Below are 18,935 nucleotides of genomic sequence, written 5' to 3' on the forward strand. Positions count from 1 at the left end.
GGGCTTTGCACATTTTCCTTAACAGCGTGGGTTTCCTCTAGATGCTCCTGTTTCCTCCCACATCCCAAAGACATACACATCAGTTGGTCAATTGGTCGGTGTAAATGTATATTGTTCCTGGTGTACGAGTGGCATAATCTACAGGAAGTTGAGAATGTGTGGACGAGGATAGAGAATAAAATGGAATTTGTTTAAAATGGGTGGTTGTGCACCTGGAGGGTCAAAGGGTCTATTTCTATGCATGCACGGTCTCGGTCTCGCTCTCTCTCTCTCTGACTAAATACTATCATGCATAATTCACAGGTTCAGATCCAAATTTCATGAATACTGAGAAATGATTATAATATTGCATCAATTATGCAACCCCTGCCAATATTTTGAAATAATGATCCAACAATTCATCCAAAGAGTGGATTTTTTTCATAATTCAACTATGGCATTCCTTTTGAATCATGAGTTGCACTCTAAATAGTGCACGTACTTACCTTTTGTCAAGGACTCTGCATATTTCTCCTCTGCAATATTTAGGTTGTTGACGTAAGTGGCGTGATGCTTGCTGTGGTGCAGCTGCATTATCTCTGCACTGATGTGTGGCTCCAAGGCACCATAATCATAAGGCAGATCAGGCAGTGTGTGCTTTTGCTTGGATGCGATATCATGCAGAGCTGGAGAAGTGCTGAAGACACATCTATGCACAAAAACTCAAATTAGTCATTGTCGGTAAAGACAAATACTCGGTCAATATTTTAAAAGACTTCTGCATCCTTCACAGGCTTGTCAAACAGATGTGACTAGAACATTGACATTTATGAATAAGCTTCCTTAATTGGACCCTGTGAATACATTACACAAAGTCCAACAAGAAAAAAATGAAACAAATTCTACAAATAACTTACAAATAAGTTATGACCAGTTCATATTGTCTACAATGACTTAAGTAATTTTACAAGGTTCTATATTGTAGGCTGGTCCAAAGGTCAAGGCACAGAGATCCAAAGCAAGCTGGCGAATTGGATCCAAAATTGGCTGATGATAGAAGACAATGGGTAGTAGTGAAGAATACTTTTCTGATAGAGGTGTGACTGGAGGCAAACCACTTGTCTTGGTACTGGAACCCTTCTTGTTTATGATATATTATTGTAACAATATTAATATTTGGGGAGAATTTATAAGATTTAGAGTAGGTCACATATAAAAACAGATCTTATTTGAAAGACTGAAAAAATACTGAAGATCTCTTGGAGAATGTAAGCACCTTTCACAAGTAGGTGTTAAATGAACTGATATCATAAAATGAATGGCCATTGTTTGGAACTGGAGACACGATGGTGAGTGGAAGCTCTTTTCAAGGGTTTTGCCAGAGTGCACAGAAAGGTCACTCCTGGATTGTTTACCTAAGATAACAACTTGAGAAGAAGAAAGAACTCCTGTTGTTTGCTGGAGAAGGTGGAGGTTTTGCAAGACATGAGTCACATGCTCTCTTTGGAGTTTCAGTTGGAAAAGAGAGAGAGTTGAGTTAACAGCTCAGTCAGTCAGTATGTGGGCCACTGACAAGTAACTGAAAAGTGCAATTCAGGGAAAACTGATGAAAACAAGTTCCAGAGCAGTAGATGGCTGGAAGTGCTATCTGTCTGATGTTTCTCTTGAAATAGAGGAAGGAATGGAACTCTGTGGTAACTTGAAGAGGTTACCATCTGGAAGACCCTGATGGGGCAAGTTTCATCAGCGAGACCCTGATGTGACTAGTGGTGGTACCTCTAGTTGTGGAAATCCTGGAGCAACAAATATCTCTCTCTGCAAACCCTACAAGAACCTTCCTGAGCGGTAAACATTTACTTTTCAAGCACCAAGCCTAGTGAACTTTTTACATGTTAAATTCTGTGCACAGTATGGTGATTGCCTGCAACCAGAAAACTTGGAAGAAGTGAGATTGAACTGTGAACCAAAGATCTTTTCTTAAATACACACACACACACACACACACACACACACACACACACACACACACACACACACACACACACACACACACACACACATTACATACACGTGCACTTAGCATTTGAAGGGGGTCATTTGGGTTAGTATATAGTTAAGTATAAGTATAGAGTTAAGTTAAAGTTTGATTCTATTTTCATGTTTGAAGTTGATTAAAAATAACTTGTTTTGAAAGCCACTTGTCTTGGTGAATGTCTATTGCTGCTGGATTTTGGAGTCCTTTGGGCTTATAAAATTTTCGACTTGGATGTGAATGTAGGAGGTATGATTAGTAAGTTTGCCAATAACATAAAAGTAGGAGATAGATCCGATGAAAAGTTGGGCATAGTATTAGCGAAAAAAAATTTGATCCTGACAAACACCCTGGAACTCACTGCCAGAGAGACTGTGAAGTCAGATGCAACCAATGTTAAAGAGACATTTATTGCCAGAACAAAGTCCATTTGAATATCTAATAACCAATACGTTTATTGAAAGATTTATTACTAATATATATATTAAATTACGAGACTACTTGGAAAAAAGATTTATTTAAATCTACATCTAGAATGGGAAAAAGAGGAGGGTGTGGTTAACTGGGTAAGCAAATATGCGGATGATACGAAAATAGGGGGAGTGGTGGATAGTGAGGTAGGTTTTCTTGGATTACAGGATTTGGTTAGTTTGGAAGAGTGGGCTGAAAGATGGCAGATGGAATTCAATGTAGACATTTTGGTAAAAATAACCAGAATAGGACGTCTTGTATAAGACGTTGGTGCGGCCTAATTTGGAGTTCTGTGTGCAGTTCTGGTCGCCTAATTATAGGAAGGATATAAACAGAGTGGAGAGAGTGCAGAGAAGGTTTACCAGAATGTTGCCTGGGTTTAAGCATCTGGAGTATGGGGAGAGATTGGACAGATTGGGTCTTTATTCTTTGGAGCGTAGAAGGTTGAGAGGGGATTTGATAGAAGTATTTAAGATTATGAAAGGGATAGACAGAATGGATGTGGATAGACTATTTCCGTTAAGAGGAGGAAAGTTTAAAACAAGAGGACATGAGTTAAGAATTAAGGGACAGAGGTTTAGAGGTAACATGAGGGGGAACTTCTTTACTCAGAGAGTGGTAGCTGTGTGGAATGATCTTCCGGGAGAAATAGTGGCGGCGGAGTCAATTGTATTATTTAAGAAAAGGTTGGACAGGTATATGGATGAGAAGAAGATGGAGGGTTATGGGCATTGTGCAGGGAGGTGGGATTAGAAAGGGGTGTTTGGTTCGGTGCAGACTAGAAGGGCCTAATGGCCTGTTTCCGTGCTGTAATTGTTATGTTATGTTATATATGTTATGTTATATGCAATTAAGGGGAGGGCATTGAGGCACGCAGAGGAGCAGAGGGACCTGGGGGTTATGGTACAGAGTTTACTGAAGTGGATTCCCATGTAGAAAGGGTGGTTAAGAAGGCATATGGTATGCTGGCCTTCATAAATCATAGTATAGAGTATAGGAGCTGGAAGGTGATGCTGCAGCTGTTTAAGGCATTGGTGAGGCCAGGTTTGGAGTACTGTGCTCAGTTCTGGTCTCCAAATTATAGAAAGGATATAGATAAGGTGGAGAAAGTGCAGAGAAGGTTTACAACGATGTTGCCTGGCTTACAGCATCTGGATTACAGGGAGAGATTAAGGGGACTGGAACTTTATTCACTGGAACGTAGTTGACTGAGAGGGGATTTGATAGAGGTATTTAAAATTATGAAAGGAATAGATAGACTAGACATAAACAGACTCTTTCCCCTGAGGGCAGGGGGAGGTTACAACAAGAGGCCATGAATTAAGTGGCTTTTTCACTCAGCGAGTGGTGGCAGAATGGAATGAACTTCCAAATGAGATAGTTGCGTCAGGGTCCCTTCTGTCATTTAAGAGAAGGTTGGATGTGTATATGGAGGTGAGGGGGTTGGAGGGTTATTGGCGGTGCGGAATCGAAAGGCCGACATGACCTGTTTCTGCTCCGTAAATGGTTATAAGATTTAAATATTCAAGACGAAGTACGGTCAAAATTATGTTATGAAAGTGTAACTAATACAATTAATGTTAGATATCAAATAGTACAATTTAATTTTTTACATCGATATTCACTCTTTTCTTCTCTTTGGCTTGGCTTCGCGGACGAAGATTTATGGAGGGGTAATGTCCACGTCAGCTGCAGGCTCGTTTGTGGCTGACAAGTCCGATGCGGGACAGGCAGACACGGTTGCAGCGGTTGCAAGGGAAAATTGGTTGGTTGGGGTTGGGTGTATACTCCTTTGTCTTTTGTCGGTGAGGTGGGCTCTGTGGTCTTCTTCAAAGGAGGTTGCAGCCTGCCGAACTGTGAGGCGCCAAGATGCACGGTTTGAGGCGAGATCAGCCCACTGGTGGTGGTCAATGTGGCAGACACCAAGAGATTTCTTTAGGCAGTCCTTAGAGATTCCTTAGAGATTTATGGTCAATTATCTGGTTATAAGGTTAATTGGACTAAAAGTGAAATTTTATCAATTAGAAAGATGATTATTCAATGTTTAGAAATATTACGAATTTGAAGTGGATGAAACAAATTAAATATTTGGGAATTAATGTTAATTCTGACTACCAAAATTTATATTCACTTAATTGTCCTCCTTTAATGAAGAAGATTAAGGCAGATTTAGTTAAATGGAAAGATTTACCTTTAGGTTTATTAGGAAGAATTAATACTATAAAAATGAATATTTTTCCTCATATACAATATTTATTTCAATCAATTCCTTGTTGTTTACAAAAAAGATTTTTTAAGGATTTATATAAAGTAATTAGGGATTTTTTGTGGAAAGGAAAATTTCCTAGGGTGGCGTTGAAAAAATTGATGTGGGATTTTCAATTTGGAGGGTTACGGCTACCTAACTTTTAATTTTATTATGAAGCAGCTCAATTTAGATTTCTTAGCGCATTAATGGCCACACAAGATACGCCTAGTTGGGCACAGATAGAATTGGCAGTTATTTCTGAAAAATTTTCGAATGAATTTTTATTTCGATGGAATAAAAATTTGTTACGAACTTATGATGAACCAGAAAAATTTGATAAGATTTGCAAACCCCACATGGATTTTATTGCTATGACTTTACCTCCAGAGTCCACCATGCCCCCATCCAACCCGCCTTAATATTATTCTCCATATAAATTGCATGCACTTTATTTGAATTGTTCTGTTAATAAATGTGAAAAGGTAGAAAAGTTTTGGAAGGATATAGGTATTTTATTGGGACTAGTTTTGAAGACGCAAATTTTGAAGGATCCCAGAGTATTTTTATTGGGAGATATTTCCCAAATGAAGTTAGATATTTATCAAAAGAAGCTTTTAAGTGTAGCAATAGCAAAGAAATCTATAGCTGTAACATGGAAATCTGGTGATAATTAGGGGTTGAATAGATGGTATATGGAACTATTAAATTGTATACCATTAGAGAGAATAACGTATAATTTACAAAATCAACCAAAAAAATTTGATAAGATTTGCAAACCCTACATGGATTTTATTGCTATGACTTTACCTGCAGAGTCCACCATGCCCCCATCCAACCCGCCTTAATTAGTTATGGTTTAAGATTGTTATGTAAATTGGAATCAATTAATTATAAGACATAGGTTTGTTTGACAGGCTTTTTCTTTTTTTTTCCACTTTTTTGAGAAGGGAGGGAGTGAGTGGGGGGAAGAAAATATATTAAAATTGTATTATTTTTGTGTCTGAATTTTTATCATTTTTATGTTATGGATAAATACTGTATGTTTTGATGCAAATGGAAAATAATTTTTTTTTTTAAAAGAGACATTTTGAGGGGTACCAAAAGGGTTGGTGTGGACATGTTAGGCCAGAAGATCTGCTCTGTTTTGTACCATTCTATGAATCTACAATCAAACAAAAACTTTAGTAGATTTTAAAGTGCTACAAATATCTCCGCTCCATCCTCAACATTCAATGGAGCGCTTTCATCCCTAACGTCGAAGTACTCGAGATGGCAGAGGTCGACAGCATCGAGTCCACGCTGCTGAAGATCCAGCTGCGCTGGGTGGGTCACGTCTCCAGAATGGAGGACCATCGCCTTCCCAAGATCGTGTTATATGGCGAGCTCTCCACTGGCCACCGTGACAGAGGTGCACCAAAGAAAAGGTACAAGGACTGCCTAAAGAAATCTCTTGGTGCCTGCCACATTGACCACTGCCAGTGGGCTGATATCACCTCAAACCGTGCATCTTGGCGCCTCACAGTTTGGCGGGCAGCCACCTCCTTTGAAGAAGACCGCAGAGCCCACCTCACTGACAAAAGGCAAAGGAGGAAAAACCCAACACCCAACCCCAACCAACCAATTTTCCCCTGCAACCGCTGCAACCGTGTCTGCCTGTCCCGCATCGGACTTGTCAGCCACAAACGAGCCTGCAGCTGAAGTGGACTTTTACCCCCTCCATAAATCTTCGTCCGCGAAGCCAAGCCAAAGAAAGGAAATATTTTATACTACACACACATGTACTGCCCTTTGAAAAGTTATAATTTAATTTAAACACTCTGCTCTTCTTAAAAGACAAATTACCAACATCATACTTAGCACCAGCTTCAAATAACAGCAATTTACAGTGGAAAAATGTCTACTTGGCCCTTTTGTTATTGGACAAAAAGAATTTGTCAATAACATTGGACAAGAAGAATTTGTCAATAACAATGAACAAGAGATTTTTGGTCTTGCTGTGTTGAGACTGGAACAATTCTATTAATTTGCCACCATCTGTTTTGTCGGGTTGTGCTTGACCAATCAGAAGACAATAAATTTAACAATCTCTTTTCCATCTCAATACATATGCAACTTAAATTTGCAGGGTAAATAGTCATGACCAAATACAGTGCCTTAGCTCCAATGTCTATGAATTTAATAATGCTATAATAGAATATTCTGAATAATTATTAAGGAATGCTGAATTAATTCATCATTTGCAGTTTAAGGTTACAACAGTTAAACATTTAAAAATCTTTGCATTCACCTGAAAATTTACATCACAACTGTGACATCTTTCAAGTACCTTTTAGAAAAAGTATTTGATAGTATCACAAAACTAGATATTTTATCAGTTCTTGATACAACTGTTAAAAAAGTCATCATCTTTGAAACATAAATTTGAAAATAACCAGGTAAGTTCTGTAAAGCAAAATAAAATATGAAGAATTCCATAACCAAGCATGGAATTGTTTAGTCCTCTAAAAGTCTGCCAACCTCTTTCACTCTGACAGGAGTCCAAGTGTTGCTTTGCCTGTCCTAGCCATGACTAGTAATACCTTCTTGCAGGTACAGAAGAACTGGGAGAAAAAAACTTCTGCATAATTATTTGAGATAATGAGATAGGTAAAAACAGGAATACAAATACTGCTGCTCCTCCTCCTCCAGCATCCCCAATACAGCTTGGCACATTCAAAGCAGGATGTTCCCGATGACCAGGAATAGCTGTCTCACTGAAATCACTGAAGACTGAGATGAGGATAAATTTCTTATCCCAAACATTGGTGAACTTGTGGGAAGTTCTGCTGCCGAAAGTAGTTGAAGCTAAATCATTAAATATATTCAAGACAGAAGGCTTTTTCAGGTGCATTCTACGCTAAGAATACGCCTGAAGAAGCAGAAGCGGCCCTTTAAATTGCTGTTCAGGTCGCAGCGCTTAAAGTGCAACACTGGCCACCTGAAGGACACAGCTGCACAGGATGCAGCTCTGAGCACACTCCGGCTCCTGCCCAGTGTCAGCTGTGATCAGCAGACTGACCCTTTAACATCCGCTTTCAGCCAGCTGCATTCAGGTGGCTGGGGGAGCCACTGAGCTCAGCTGATTATCCCACTCGGAGGAGGGTTACGTAGCTCACCTCAAAAGCACCTCCTGCACATTCAGGTGACCTCAAAACAGCCGCATATTGCCCAAACATGCGGCTTTACATGTGGGGTAATTGGCCACCTGAAAGTGCCTACATTGAGATATGTTCAACTAGAGGGATCAAGGGATGAGAAGATGAGGGGACAAGGGGACAAATCTGGATTAAGACACCAAATTTGGATGTTCATCATTTTGAATTACATAGCTGCTCAAATGCTTGAAATGCCCCTTTATCTCCTTTCCTCCAGCTTCTCTCTCCATTCAGAGAGCTATCCCCTCCCCCTTTCATTTCTCAGCTTTTTTTCTCTTGTGCCCTCCCACTCATATCCACCCATGACCTCTTGCCTGTGGCTCTGTGCTCCTGCCCCTTTCTCACTGTTTGATTCAGGCACCTGCCTGCTTTCTGCTTATACCTTGATGAAGGGCTCAGGCTCAAAACATTGGTTATGTATCTTTATCTTTGCAAATTAAAGAGTGCTGTGTGAATTGCTGAATTTCTCCAGCATTTATGTGTAAAATTACAATCACAGCAAATGCAGATTTTCTTGTTTAATTTGTTCTCTATTTTTAATGTTTCTGTTACCTTTAAGGATGCCAAATTCTGGATTACATCCAATACATTACAGGAGTTAGTAATGGTCAAAGGAATGTGTGCTGAAGAGTTGGTGTTGGAGGGAGGGCTTTATGCTTGATGGGGAAGGTTTAAACAACTTTGGCAGGGGAATGAGACAAAGTAGATGTACAGTTGGCTGGGAGGGGGAAGTTGGAGTCAAATGTAGAAGGAAAAATATCTTGAGTGAGGAAATGTAGACTTGATGAAGCACATTGGAGGAATGTCAGGCTGGACTGACATTTCAATGCAAGAAATACAACAAGTGAGGCAGATGAACTTAGGGCATTGAATAACATTGGAAATTGATATTGTTGCTATGACAGCGACATGGCTGAAACAGCAGGAGAGGCAAATCAACAAAAGGTAAACACGATCTGTAGATGCTAAGGTCCAGTACAGTAAAAAAGTTGGAGGTACTCAAAACATCATGCAATATCCATAGAAACTGAAAGGCAGTCAACATTTCAGGCCTGAGCCCTTCTTCAGGAGGGCCAAAATCAGGGGAGATACCTGAATAAAAAGTGGGGGGGGGGGGGGTGAAGGGAACAGAGAAGAACACAGGCAACCACTGGTCATCAATATCAACCTCCTTCTCTGGCTTCTCTCTTTCCCCACACCTCTGTCTCCCTTCCTCCACTCCCTTCCCTTCCTCCTATCAGAAAGCTGCCCTCTCCCCCATCACTTCAGCCTCTTTCTCTACTACCTTCCCACCTGTAACTCTCTTACCTATCAGTCTGTTTCTTCCCTTTCCACTTTTTTATTTAGGCATCTGCCTGAATTTAAGCAGACCTGAAGAAGGACTCAGGCTTGATATGCTGCCTGCCTTTTACTTTCTACAGATACTGTGTGACCTGCTGAATTTCTCCAGCACTTTTGTGTAGTGTGCTGGCAACTCAACAGTCTGGGGGGGATGGAATGCAATGTAATGTATTGCAATCTCATTACTGCAATAAGGGGAAGGAACTTAAAATGAGGCTATATGTGGGTAAAGCTTTGGAACAAGACAGGTAAATGAACAGGAAGATTTAGAATCAGACTTGGGTAGATAATTTGGTCAGCATGGACAAGTCAGGCCAAAGGATCTGTTCCTATGCTTACAACCAGACAGATAGGTAAGAGGGCAGAAGATTTCAAGTGAACTGAGGAAGAATTCTTTCACCCAGAGGGTGGTTACAATCTGAAGGACTAGTGCAAGCAAGCATCACAACACTTAACAAGTACTTTGATGAACACCTGAAATACTACAATCTCGAAGGCTATGGATGAGTCCTGAAACATGGCTGGAATATAAAAGTGCAACAGGGACATGCTAAGCAGAAGAGACTATTTCTACACTGTATATGACCAATTGGAAATAACAATAATTCACATGGAAGACTAAAAAGCATTAAGGTAGATAAGTCCCCAGGGCCTGATAGTACCATACTAATGTAATTGTTGAATTTTTTGGACCACTTTTTTGGGCCTATAAAAAAGGGTCAACTTTTACACAGGTCAAACCTTTAACTTCATGAAGTACCTGCATTGTTCAAAGCATTGGGAGCTCAGATGGCTGGGACTAGTTGGAAAATCCATGATTGGGGTGTTGGGAATTTGAATAGATGAGTGGGCAGCCGGGGGTAGGATCCGCAGTCGGGAGCTCGGATGGACGAGCAGTCAGTGCAAAGGTATGAGGTTGGGAGCTCAGATGGGCAGGTAGCTTGGTCAAGGATCCACAGTTGGGAGCTCAGAGGGGCGGGCGGTTTGGGCGTTGGGAGCTCCAGTGGGCGGGCAGACAGGCCGAGAGTCCACTGTCAGGCATGAAGACTTCGAATGGGAAAAAATGGGAAGGGGGAGGATCAACGATTACATGGGTCATACAAAAAACACCCAATTTTTTGGCTAAAAAGGGGTGGGGGGGGTCGAGTATAACACAGTATCAACGATTGTATGAGTATATTAGGTATTTACGCAATGAGATTGTTGGGGCTTGGTTGAAGATCATTGTATCCTCACTAACAACAGGCAAGGACATGGAGAGCAGGCAATGTTATTCAAAAAGGGAAATAGAGATAATCCAGGAAATTAAAGTCCAGTAAACCTCATGTCAGTGGTAATACAATTATTGCCAAGGATACGTAGAGGTAAAATTTATGCATATTAGGGACAGTCAGCATGGTTTTGTGCAGAGCAGATCACATCTTACATTTTTTTTTGATTAGGTAACAAAAGTGGTTGATCAGGGTAAGCAGTGGATGTTGTCTTTCATGGTAGGTTGATTCAGAAGTTACAAATCCATGGGATCCCCAATGATTTGACAGGTTGGATTTGAAATTGGTTAGCCCATAGAAGACAGAGGAAGGGTGTACACTTGCTATATTTCTGTGACCAGCAGTTTTACAGTGATCGGTTTTAGGACTCCTGATGTTTAGGCAGCAGACTTGGATGCATAAATAAGTTGATGGGTTAGTAAGTTTGACACTACAGATGACACTAAGATTGGTAGAGTTCTAGATAGCGTAGAGGGCTATCAATGAAAACAAGAAAATGTGGATCAGTTATAAATATGGGCATAGAAATGAAGTATGACATTTGCACTTTGGAAGGTCAAATGTAAGGTGAAAGTATATAGTTTTATACGACTCTGAAAAACACTGATGTGTTGAGGGATCTGGAGATTCAAGTTCATAGCTCCTAGAAAGTAGCTTTGCAAGTAGATCGGGGGGGTAAAGAAGGCTTATGGTATGTTTGCCTTCTTTGAGCATAAAAATAAAGTTGTGTTGTGGCTGAATAAATCTTTGCCAAGGTCATACTTGGAATACTGTGTGCACTTCTGGTTCCCCTCATCATGGGAAGGCTTTGGAAAAGGTACAGAAGACAATTAGCAGGATGTTGCCTGGATTAGAGGGTATGATTGCATGAGAAGAGATTGGACATACGTAGCTTATTTTCTCTTCAAGGGTCAAAGGCTGAGCAGAGACCTGATTGAAGTTGAGAAAATAATGGGAGGCATTGATAGGCTTATGAGGGGATAGAGTAAACGCAAGAGTTTGCGAAACAAGAACAAGGCAACATTGGTTAAGGGTGAAAAGTTTAAAGGGAACATTAGGGGAACTTCATGCAGAGAGTGGTGAGAGATGCCATCTTAAGTGGTGAATGCAGGTGCTATTTTGAAATTTAAGAAAAATTTGAATAGATACATGGATGGGAGGGGTATGGATAGCTAAGTTCTGGGTGCAGGTCAAAGGGACTAGGCAGAATAATAGTTTGGAAATGGACTAGGTGTGCAGAGGAGTCTGTTTCTCTGCTGTAGTGTAGTAGTCGAGTCAGAATCCTTCTCCCCGGGTTCAAATGTCATATATTAGAAGGCATGTGTTTAAGTTGGAGGGTGGAGGGGGATTGAAATTTAAATAAGATGGGCAATGTTAACACAGAATGATAAGTATCTGGAACAGACAGCCAGTAGGAATGTGGAAGCATGTACAATAGAAGCATTTAAGAGGCTTTTGGATAGAGAGAAGAATATGCATGGAATAGAGGGATATATTTCAAATGCAAGCAAACAGCTGAATTTTAGTTTAATTTAAGCACCAGGTTCACCGCATATATATTTCTGTGCTGTACTGATTTATGTTCTTAGGAGTTAAGGATTTTAACAGGAAGAATATTGGTTTAAAAGGATATTGTAATTCTTACTATGAGAAGCAGTGGAGCTCAAACAACAAAGGCAGTACATTTTTATGTAGGATTCTTTACTTTTTGCACATTGGATACACATTGGATAAAACTTCTTATAGATGTATTGATGTCTACCAAATAAAATGAGTTAATATTCAACTATAATGATATCTAATATTTAGGGAGCGTGACGATTGACTGAGATCCTCACGGACATTTTCAACATCTCACTGCAGCAGTCCATTGATTCCGTTACCCAAGAGGGTGACAATAACAAGCCTCAATGACTATCGCCTTATGGCACTGATGTCCACCATTATGAAATGCTTTGAGTGTCTGGTGATGGAACACATCAGACCACACCTCCCAGAGGCGCTGGATCCATTTTCATTTGTCTATAAAAGAAACCGCTCCACAGATGATTCTGTAGCCACAATCTGTCCAGGTCAGTAGCAAAATATTAAGCACCGTCACACTGAGCACTGGCACACCTCAGGGCTGCGTGTTCAGTCCGCTCCTGTTCAAGCTACTGACCCACGACAGCATCACCAGATCCAGCTCCAACAGTATCATCAAATTTGCAGATGACACAACAGTAGTTGGCCTCATCAGCAACGAGGATGAGTCACACTACAGAAAAGAGGTGGAAAATCTTGTAAAATGATGCAAGTAACAACCCGAGTCTCAATATGGACAAGATAAAGGAGATGATTGGAGGATAAAGGAGGACCAGGAACAACCACCCTCCACTGCACATCAAAAACTCTGTGGTAGGGACAGTGGAGAACACGAAGTTCCTTGGAGTTCACTTAACTCGTGACCTATCGTGGATACTCAACATCTCCTCACTTGTCAGGAAGCAGGAAGGAGCAACAGCGACTGCATTTCCTGAGAAGTGGGGCAGGCTACCAGCCACCATTATGTCAACCTTCTATAGGAGCTCTATTGAGAGGGTCCTGGCTGGCTGCATCAGTGTGGTACGATGCTGCAGAGAAATGGATCGGAGATCAATCCACTGGACCATAAGAGTGGCAGAAAGGATCACTGGAGTCTCCCTTCCCCCCCCACCCCACCCCCCCAATCGACGTGATCTACTGGGATCATTGATTGAAGAGGGTGAACAAAATCAATGAGGACCCCTTCCACCCTGCCCACAGCATCTTTCTGCTGCTGTTGGGGAAGATTTACAGGAATAACAGAGCCAGCACCACCAGGCTGGTAGTGAGAATGCTGAACAACCAAAGAAACTGCTCACACTAACCATCTGAGACTCTCATCTGTACACAACAATATTTATTTATGTTTTTTTTTACAGATATAACACTTAGCCCTGCATATGCTGTCATCATTATCCCTCGAAGTAGAGGGTGATGGACTTCATTTATTTATGGGTTTTCAAGTGGCTTACAAGTCCAATCTTGACTTTGAAAGATCTTCCACATTCAAGACAGGTAGTTCCAGATGGTAGATTAGACTTTGGTTGTTGCTGTCCTTTTTTCCCATTTCCTTCTCTTTTCTTCTAGTTCTACACATCCGTTGACTTCGAAAGTAGCTGTTCCTTCTCGGATGATAGTTTGCCAGTTTCCTGTCCTTGGCATTGGTTTCCCAATTATTGATGTCGATGTTACATTTCTTCATGTTGGATTTTAAGACATCTTTGAATCTCTTCTGTGGTACCTCTTTTACATTTGCCTTCTTTAAGGTGTGAATAGATTGGTTTCAGCCGACATTCATCTTTCATCCAAACATGACCACTCCATCTTTAGTTCTTAATGACACAGGCTTCAATGCTTATTGTTTTTGCTTCATTTAGGACATTAGTTCTTCTATCTTCCCAGATGATATTTAAGATGTTTTTTCCACCTGATCCACCATTGAGGTCTTAGTTAGATTGTTCTGTCAGGGAGCTTACCCTCAACCTTACCACCATGGGTGGCCCTACCAGGAGCATAGGTCCAGATGGCATCACTCTCGGGACCACACAAGCTTCTCCACCACAACAAGTTGACAATCCATGGAGAAGCCTGCCCATGTATTAATTGTCTTTGCTTTGTCTGGTTGTGTGTCTGCATGTTTTTACATCGAGGACCGGAGAATACTGTTTCATTGGGGGTTGTACTTGCACAATCAGATGACAATAAACTTGACTTGAATTTGATTTGGGCTTGTGGTGGGAGCTGTGTGAATCATGAATCCTCCTTTCAAATTTAAGAAAAGCAAACTTCAAGGAAATGGAAGACAATGAACAAGGTAAGAATTGGTAACTTTTGACACAAGACTAAGAAAGGTTTATGATGTTCAGCAATAATAGTCAGCAAAGGTGGGAAAGACTATCATGTTGCAAAGTCAAGAAAGATTTGAAATTCAGCATATAACAGAGTGAGGAAACTGAGATGGTCTTTGCTCCTCCACAGGGTGCAAATGAATGGCCATCGCACTGGATGACCCTCTGCAGGGTCAAACTGCCTGTAGAATAGGGTAGGCAGCTTAAACAATAAAGATCCTCATCCAGGATGGCGACTCTCCTGCTTGGCCATGCAAACTAAGGATTTTGGGGTCAAGGGGAGCAATGGACGGTGCAGGGCATCATACTGGAAGAACATTCCCACCAAGGGGAAGCTTGGGAGAGGATCCTGTAGGGTTGAAAACTGCAGCAGCGGACCAATGTGGAGCTTAGCAGCTGAAGGACTCATGACTAACTACAGGCTGCTGACCAGGATTTGTGAGGGTGCTGATGGCAAGTAGGAGTCCGGAAGTGCATCGTCCACTGATATCTTCTTAATCACATCTCGAATTCAGAATAGGGGGCTAAAAAAGGTGATTTGGATGCTCAAGCTTGAGTTCACTGGTGGAATGGATAGGAGGCTGCATGGGAAAGGAGATTATGGGAGTGCAGGAGGCAGCGGAATTGAAGGAGAACGTGGGGTCCATGGCACGAGTCTCTGAAGGAACCCTCTCTTGTTTTTCTCTCATCTTCACAGTGGCCTTTTTTTGTGTGCCTTTACAGGGCAAACAAATTTTGAATCAACAGATATTGAATCAATGCAGTACAAATTCATTTCTAAGTTGCAAAATACCAGTAGAAGGTAACCCAAAACTAAAGAAAAGAGGAGAAATTGGATTTATTGCAAAAATGCGAATGGGTAATTTAATAAACTTATCAGTAAAGCTGTGTACATGTGGGAACAGTGTGTTTGGTGGGGGAAGTTATGAATGTTAAGTCAGGAGGGGAAGACGGTGAGGAAAAAAAGCAAACACAATAAACTTAGAATCAGTTATGGGAAGTTCACAGGAATCAAATCTTCATTCAAGAAGGAAAGTTAAAACATAGAATGTGTTCTGTGTCAACAATAATGCCAATTTAAACTAACCTTATCTGCCTGCACATGGGTCTATATCTCTCCATCCCCACCTCTGGTATCTGCAAATACCACCTCCCTCAGCAATACAGTCATCATCTACCACATTTGCAAAAAATAAAGTAACTTGCAAAGATCCTTTAAAGTTTCACCCTGAATCTATGTCCTCTGGTATTTAACCCTGGGTAGAAGAATGTTCACTGTATCTGTGCCTCACATAATTTTATCAGATCACCCTCAGCTTCCAATGAGATAGTCAGACTCTACAGATCTTCAAGGGGAAAAAAAAGAGTATACTCAATTAGTCACATGTCAACTGGCTTTCCCACATCCACAAATGTTATGGGGCTCTTAGCTTTGCATCACTCTGATGAAAGGTTATAAACGGTTCTACATTCTCTTTATATCAGTGCTGAGAGTTGGAGCAAGAATGAGAATGCTTAAAACCACCAGAACAGGTAATTGTGAGTTGTTTTTTTTCACAATAGCAGCAGTGAGAGTTGGAGTGAGAGCGGTTACGCTTAAAAGCACTGTTAAGGTAGGTGCTTGAGAGAGATTGGTTAGTTAACTGCAGCGAATAAAAAGGGGCACTCAAGTGGTGTAACCACTGTGTGAATGGGGCGTAGAAGCTTTGGTAAGCAGAGGCTGAGAAAGCAGTGCAGGTGACAGAGCGCAGGTGTTCTGTAAGAAGACACAGGTGAGTTCAGGCAAGGTCTTTCCTTAATATATAGTTTCAGCAGTGGGAATGGCAGCTAGGGAAAGAGTACAGTATGCTCCTCTTGCAGGATGTGGGAAATCTAGGACAGCACAAGTGCCCCTGATGACTACATCTCTGAGAAGTGCTTCCAAGTGCAGCTCCACACAGACCGAGTTAGGAAGCTGGATAAACACTGGATCATTTGGGAAGCTGAAGGAGTGAAAGTCAAGAGTGATAGGGAGGCAGTCACACCTGAGAGGCAGGAGGAAGATAGCTGGGTGACAGTTAGAAGAGGGAAAGGGAACAGGCAGCCAGTGCAACATACCCCTGTGGTCATTCCCCTCAATAGCATAAACCAATTTTATACTGTTGAGGGGGATCACTACCAGGGACAAGCCATGGCAGTCAGGTCTCTGGCATGGAGTCTAGCCTTGAGGCTCCGAAGGGAAGGAAGGAGAACTGCAATGTTGGAGAGTTCAATACTTGGGGAAATAGATAAGAAGTTCTGTCCTCAAGATAGAGATTCCCAGATGACATGTTGCCTCCAGGGTGCCAAGGTCTGGGATTCGTCCGCGGCATTCTTAAGAGGGAGGGTGAGCAGCCAGATGTTCTGGTCCATGTAGGGACCAATAATGTGGGTAAGAAGGGTGATGAGGTCCTGCAAAGTAAGTTCAGGGAATTAGGTGCTAAGTTGAAGGAAAGGAGCTCCAATATTATGATCTCAGGATTGCTACCTGTGCCACGTGCTAGTAATGGGGGGAAATAGGATGATAATGCAGCTTAATGCATAGCTAAAGAGATGGTGTAGGATGGAGTGATTTAGGTTTCTGGATAATTGTCCTCTCTTCCAGCGACGTTGGGATCTGTACCATAGGACAGTTTGCATTTGAACTGGAGGGGGACTAATATCCTCGTGGGAAAGTTTGCTAGTGCTGCTGCAGGGGAGTTTAAACTAGATTTGCTGAAGGATGGGAACCACAGTGCTAGAGCAGATAGTAGTGTGGTTGTGGAAAAAGATGACATTAAGACTGAATGCAATGACAGGAATCAAAAGGTTGTGCATGATAGAAATAATATTCTGAGTTGCATATAATTCAATGCAAGGTGGATTGGAGGAAAGGCGGACGAACCTAGAGTGTAGACTGGAAGGTGAAATTATGACGATGTGGCCATTAGTGAGACTTGGTTGCAGGAGGGACTGGATTGGAAACTCAGTGCTCTGGGTATCATGTTTCAGATGCGATAGAAGAGGAGGGCTGAAAGGGGCAGGGGTGGCATTACTAGTCAGGAAAAATGTCATAGCACTGCTCAGTCAGGACAGTCTAGTGGGCCTAGCTACTGAAGCTATATGGGTGGATCTGAGAAATGAGAAAGGTATGACCACATTAATGGGATTCTATTATGGACCACCCAATAGTCAAAGGGAATTGGAGAAGAAAATCTGCAGAGAGATAGACAGCTGAAGGAAACAAAGTTGTTAACAATAGTTATTTTAACTTTCTACATAGTGACTGGGACTTCCATATTGTAAAAAGGCTAGATGGGTTAGTTTGCCAAATGTGTTCAGGAAAGTTTGCTATATATCAATTTGTAGAGGTCCTACTCGAGAGAGCAAAAATGGATTTCCTATTAGGGAATAAGACAGGACAGGTGAAAGAAGATTGTATAGGGGAACACTTTGGGTCCAGTGATCATAATGCCATTAATTTCAAGATAATAATGGATTAGGATTGATCTTGTCCTCAGATTGAGTTTCTAAGGAAATGAGAAAGGATGTGGTAAGCATGGATTACGACAGGTAGTTTTCTGGCAACGGTGTGCTTGGTAAATGGGAGGCCTTTAAAGGTGAAATTTAAATGTTCCTGTCAGGAATAAAGACAAAGTTAACAGGCATAGGGAACCTTGATTTTTGAGGAATATTAAGGGGAGCCTTGGTTTTTCAGGGATGTTGAAGCTCTAGTTAAAAAGAAGAAAGGGGTGTACAGCAGGTATAGGCAACAAGAAACAAATGAGGTGCTTAACTCTAAAAATTGCATGAAAACAATTAAGAAGGAAATCAGGAGAGCTAAAAGACACAAGATTGAAAATCCAAAGGGTTTCGATAGATGTAGACATCAGGTGTAAATTAGTTTTTTTTTAAAAAAGAGTTGTGGTTGCCTGGAATACCTCACCAGGGGTGGTGGAGGGGGAAACATTAGGGGAATTTAAGAGATTCTGAGACAGGTACATGGACGAAAGAAAAAAATGGAGGGTTACACAATAGGAAGGGTTGTTTTTTTTTGTTGGTAGGATTATATAGATTAGCAGAACATCAAAGGCCAAATGACCTTTACTGTGCTGTAGTATTCTATATCAAGAGCAAGGGATAGCATAGAACAAAGTTTGTCCTCTTGAAGATCAGAGTGGTAGGATATGTATAGTCAAAAGAGATCGGAGATCTTAAATGGTTTCTTTTCTATACTTACTCAGGAGATGGACAGTCTATAGAAGTGAGGCAAACAAACAGCAAGGTCATGGAACCTGTACAGATTAAAGAGGAGGAGGTATTTGCTGTCTAGAAATAAATAAGGGTAAAATCCCCAGAGCCTGACAAGAAATTGCCCCAGACCTTGAAGGAAGCTTGTGTAGAAATTGCAGGTGCCAGGGAGAGATATGTAAAACCTCCTTAGAGTGAGGTGCTGGAGGATTAGAGGATAACTAATGTTCCATTGTTTAA

At 41.2% G+C, this 18,935-nt stretch overlaps 1 protein-coding gene across 1 annotated transcript in view; it reads right to left on the minus strand.

The window, feature by feature from the left end:
- The window catches only part of sod2 (superoxide dismutase 2, mitochondrial), a 37,949-nt gene that overhangs the window by 16,646 nt on the left and 2,368 nt on the right, over window positions 1–18,935 (minus strand). The window contains exon 2 of the mRNA XM_069932162.1: window positions 486–688. Coding sequence (XP_069788263.1) covers window positions 486–688 — 203 coding nt within the window. The remainder of the gene's footprint in view (window positions 1–485; window positions 689–18,935) is intronic.

Source organism: Narcine bancroftii, chromosome 4 (genome assembly GCF_036971445.1).
Source record: "Narcine bancroftii isolate sNarBan1 chromosome 4, sNarBan1.hap1, whole genome shotgun sequence".
Classification (NCBI taxonomy): Eukaryota; Metazoa; Chordata; class Chondrichthyes; order Torpediniformes; family Narcinidae; genus Narcine; species Narcine bancroftii.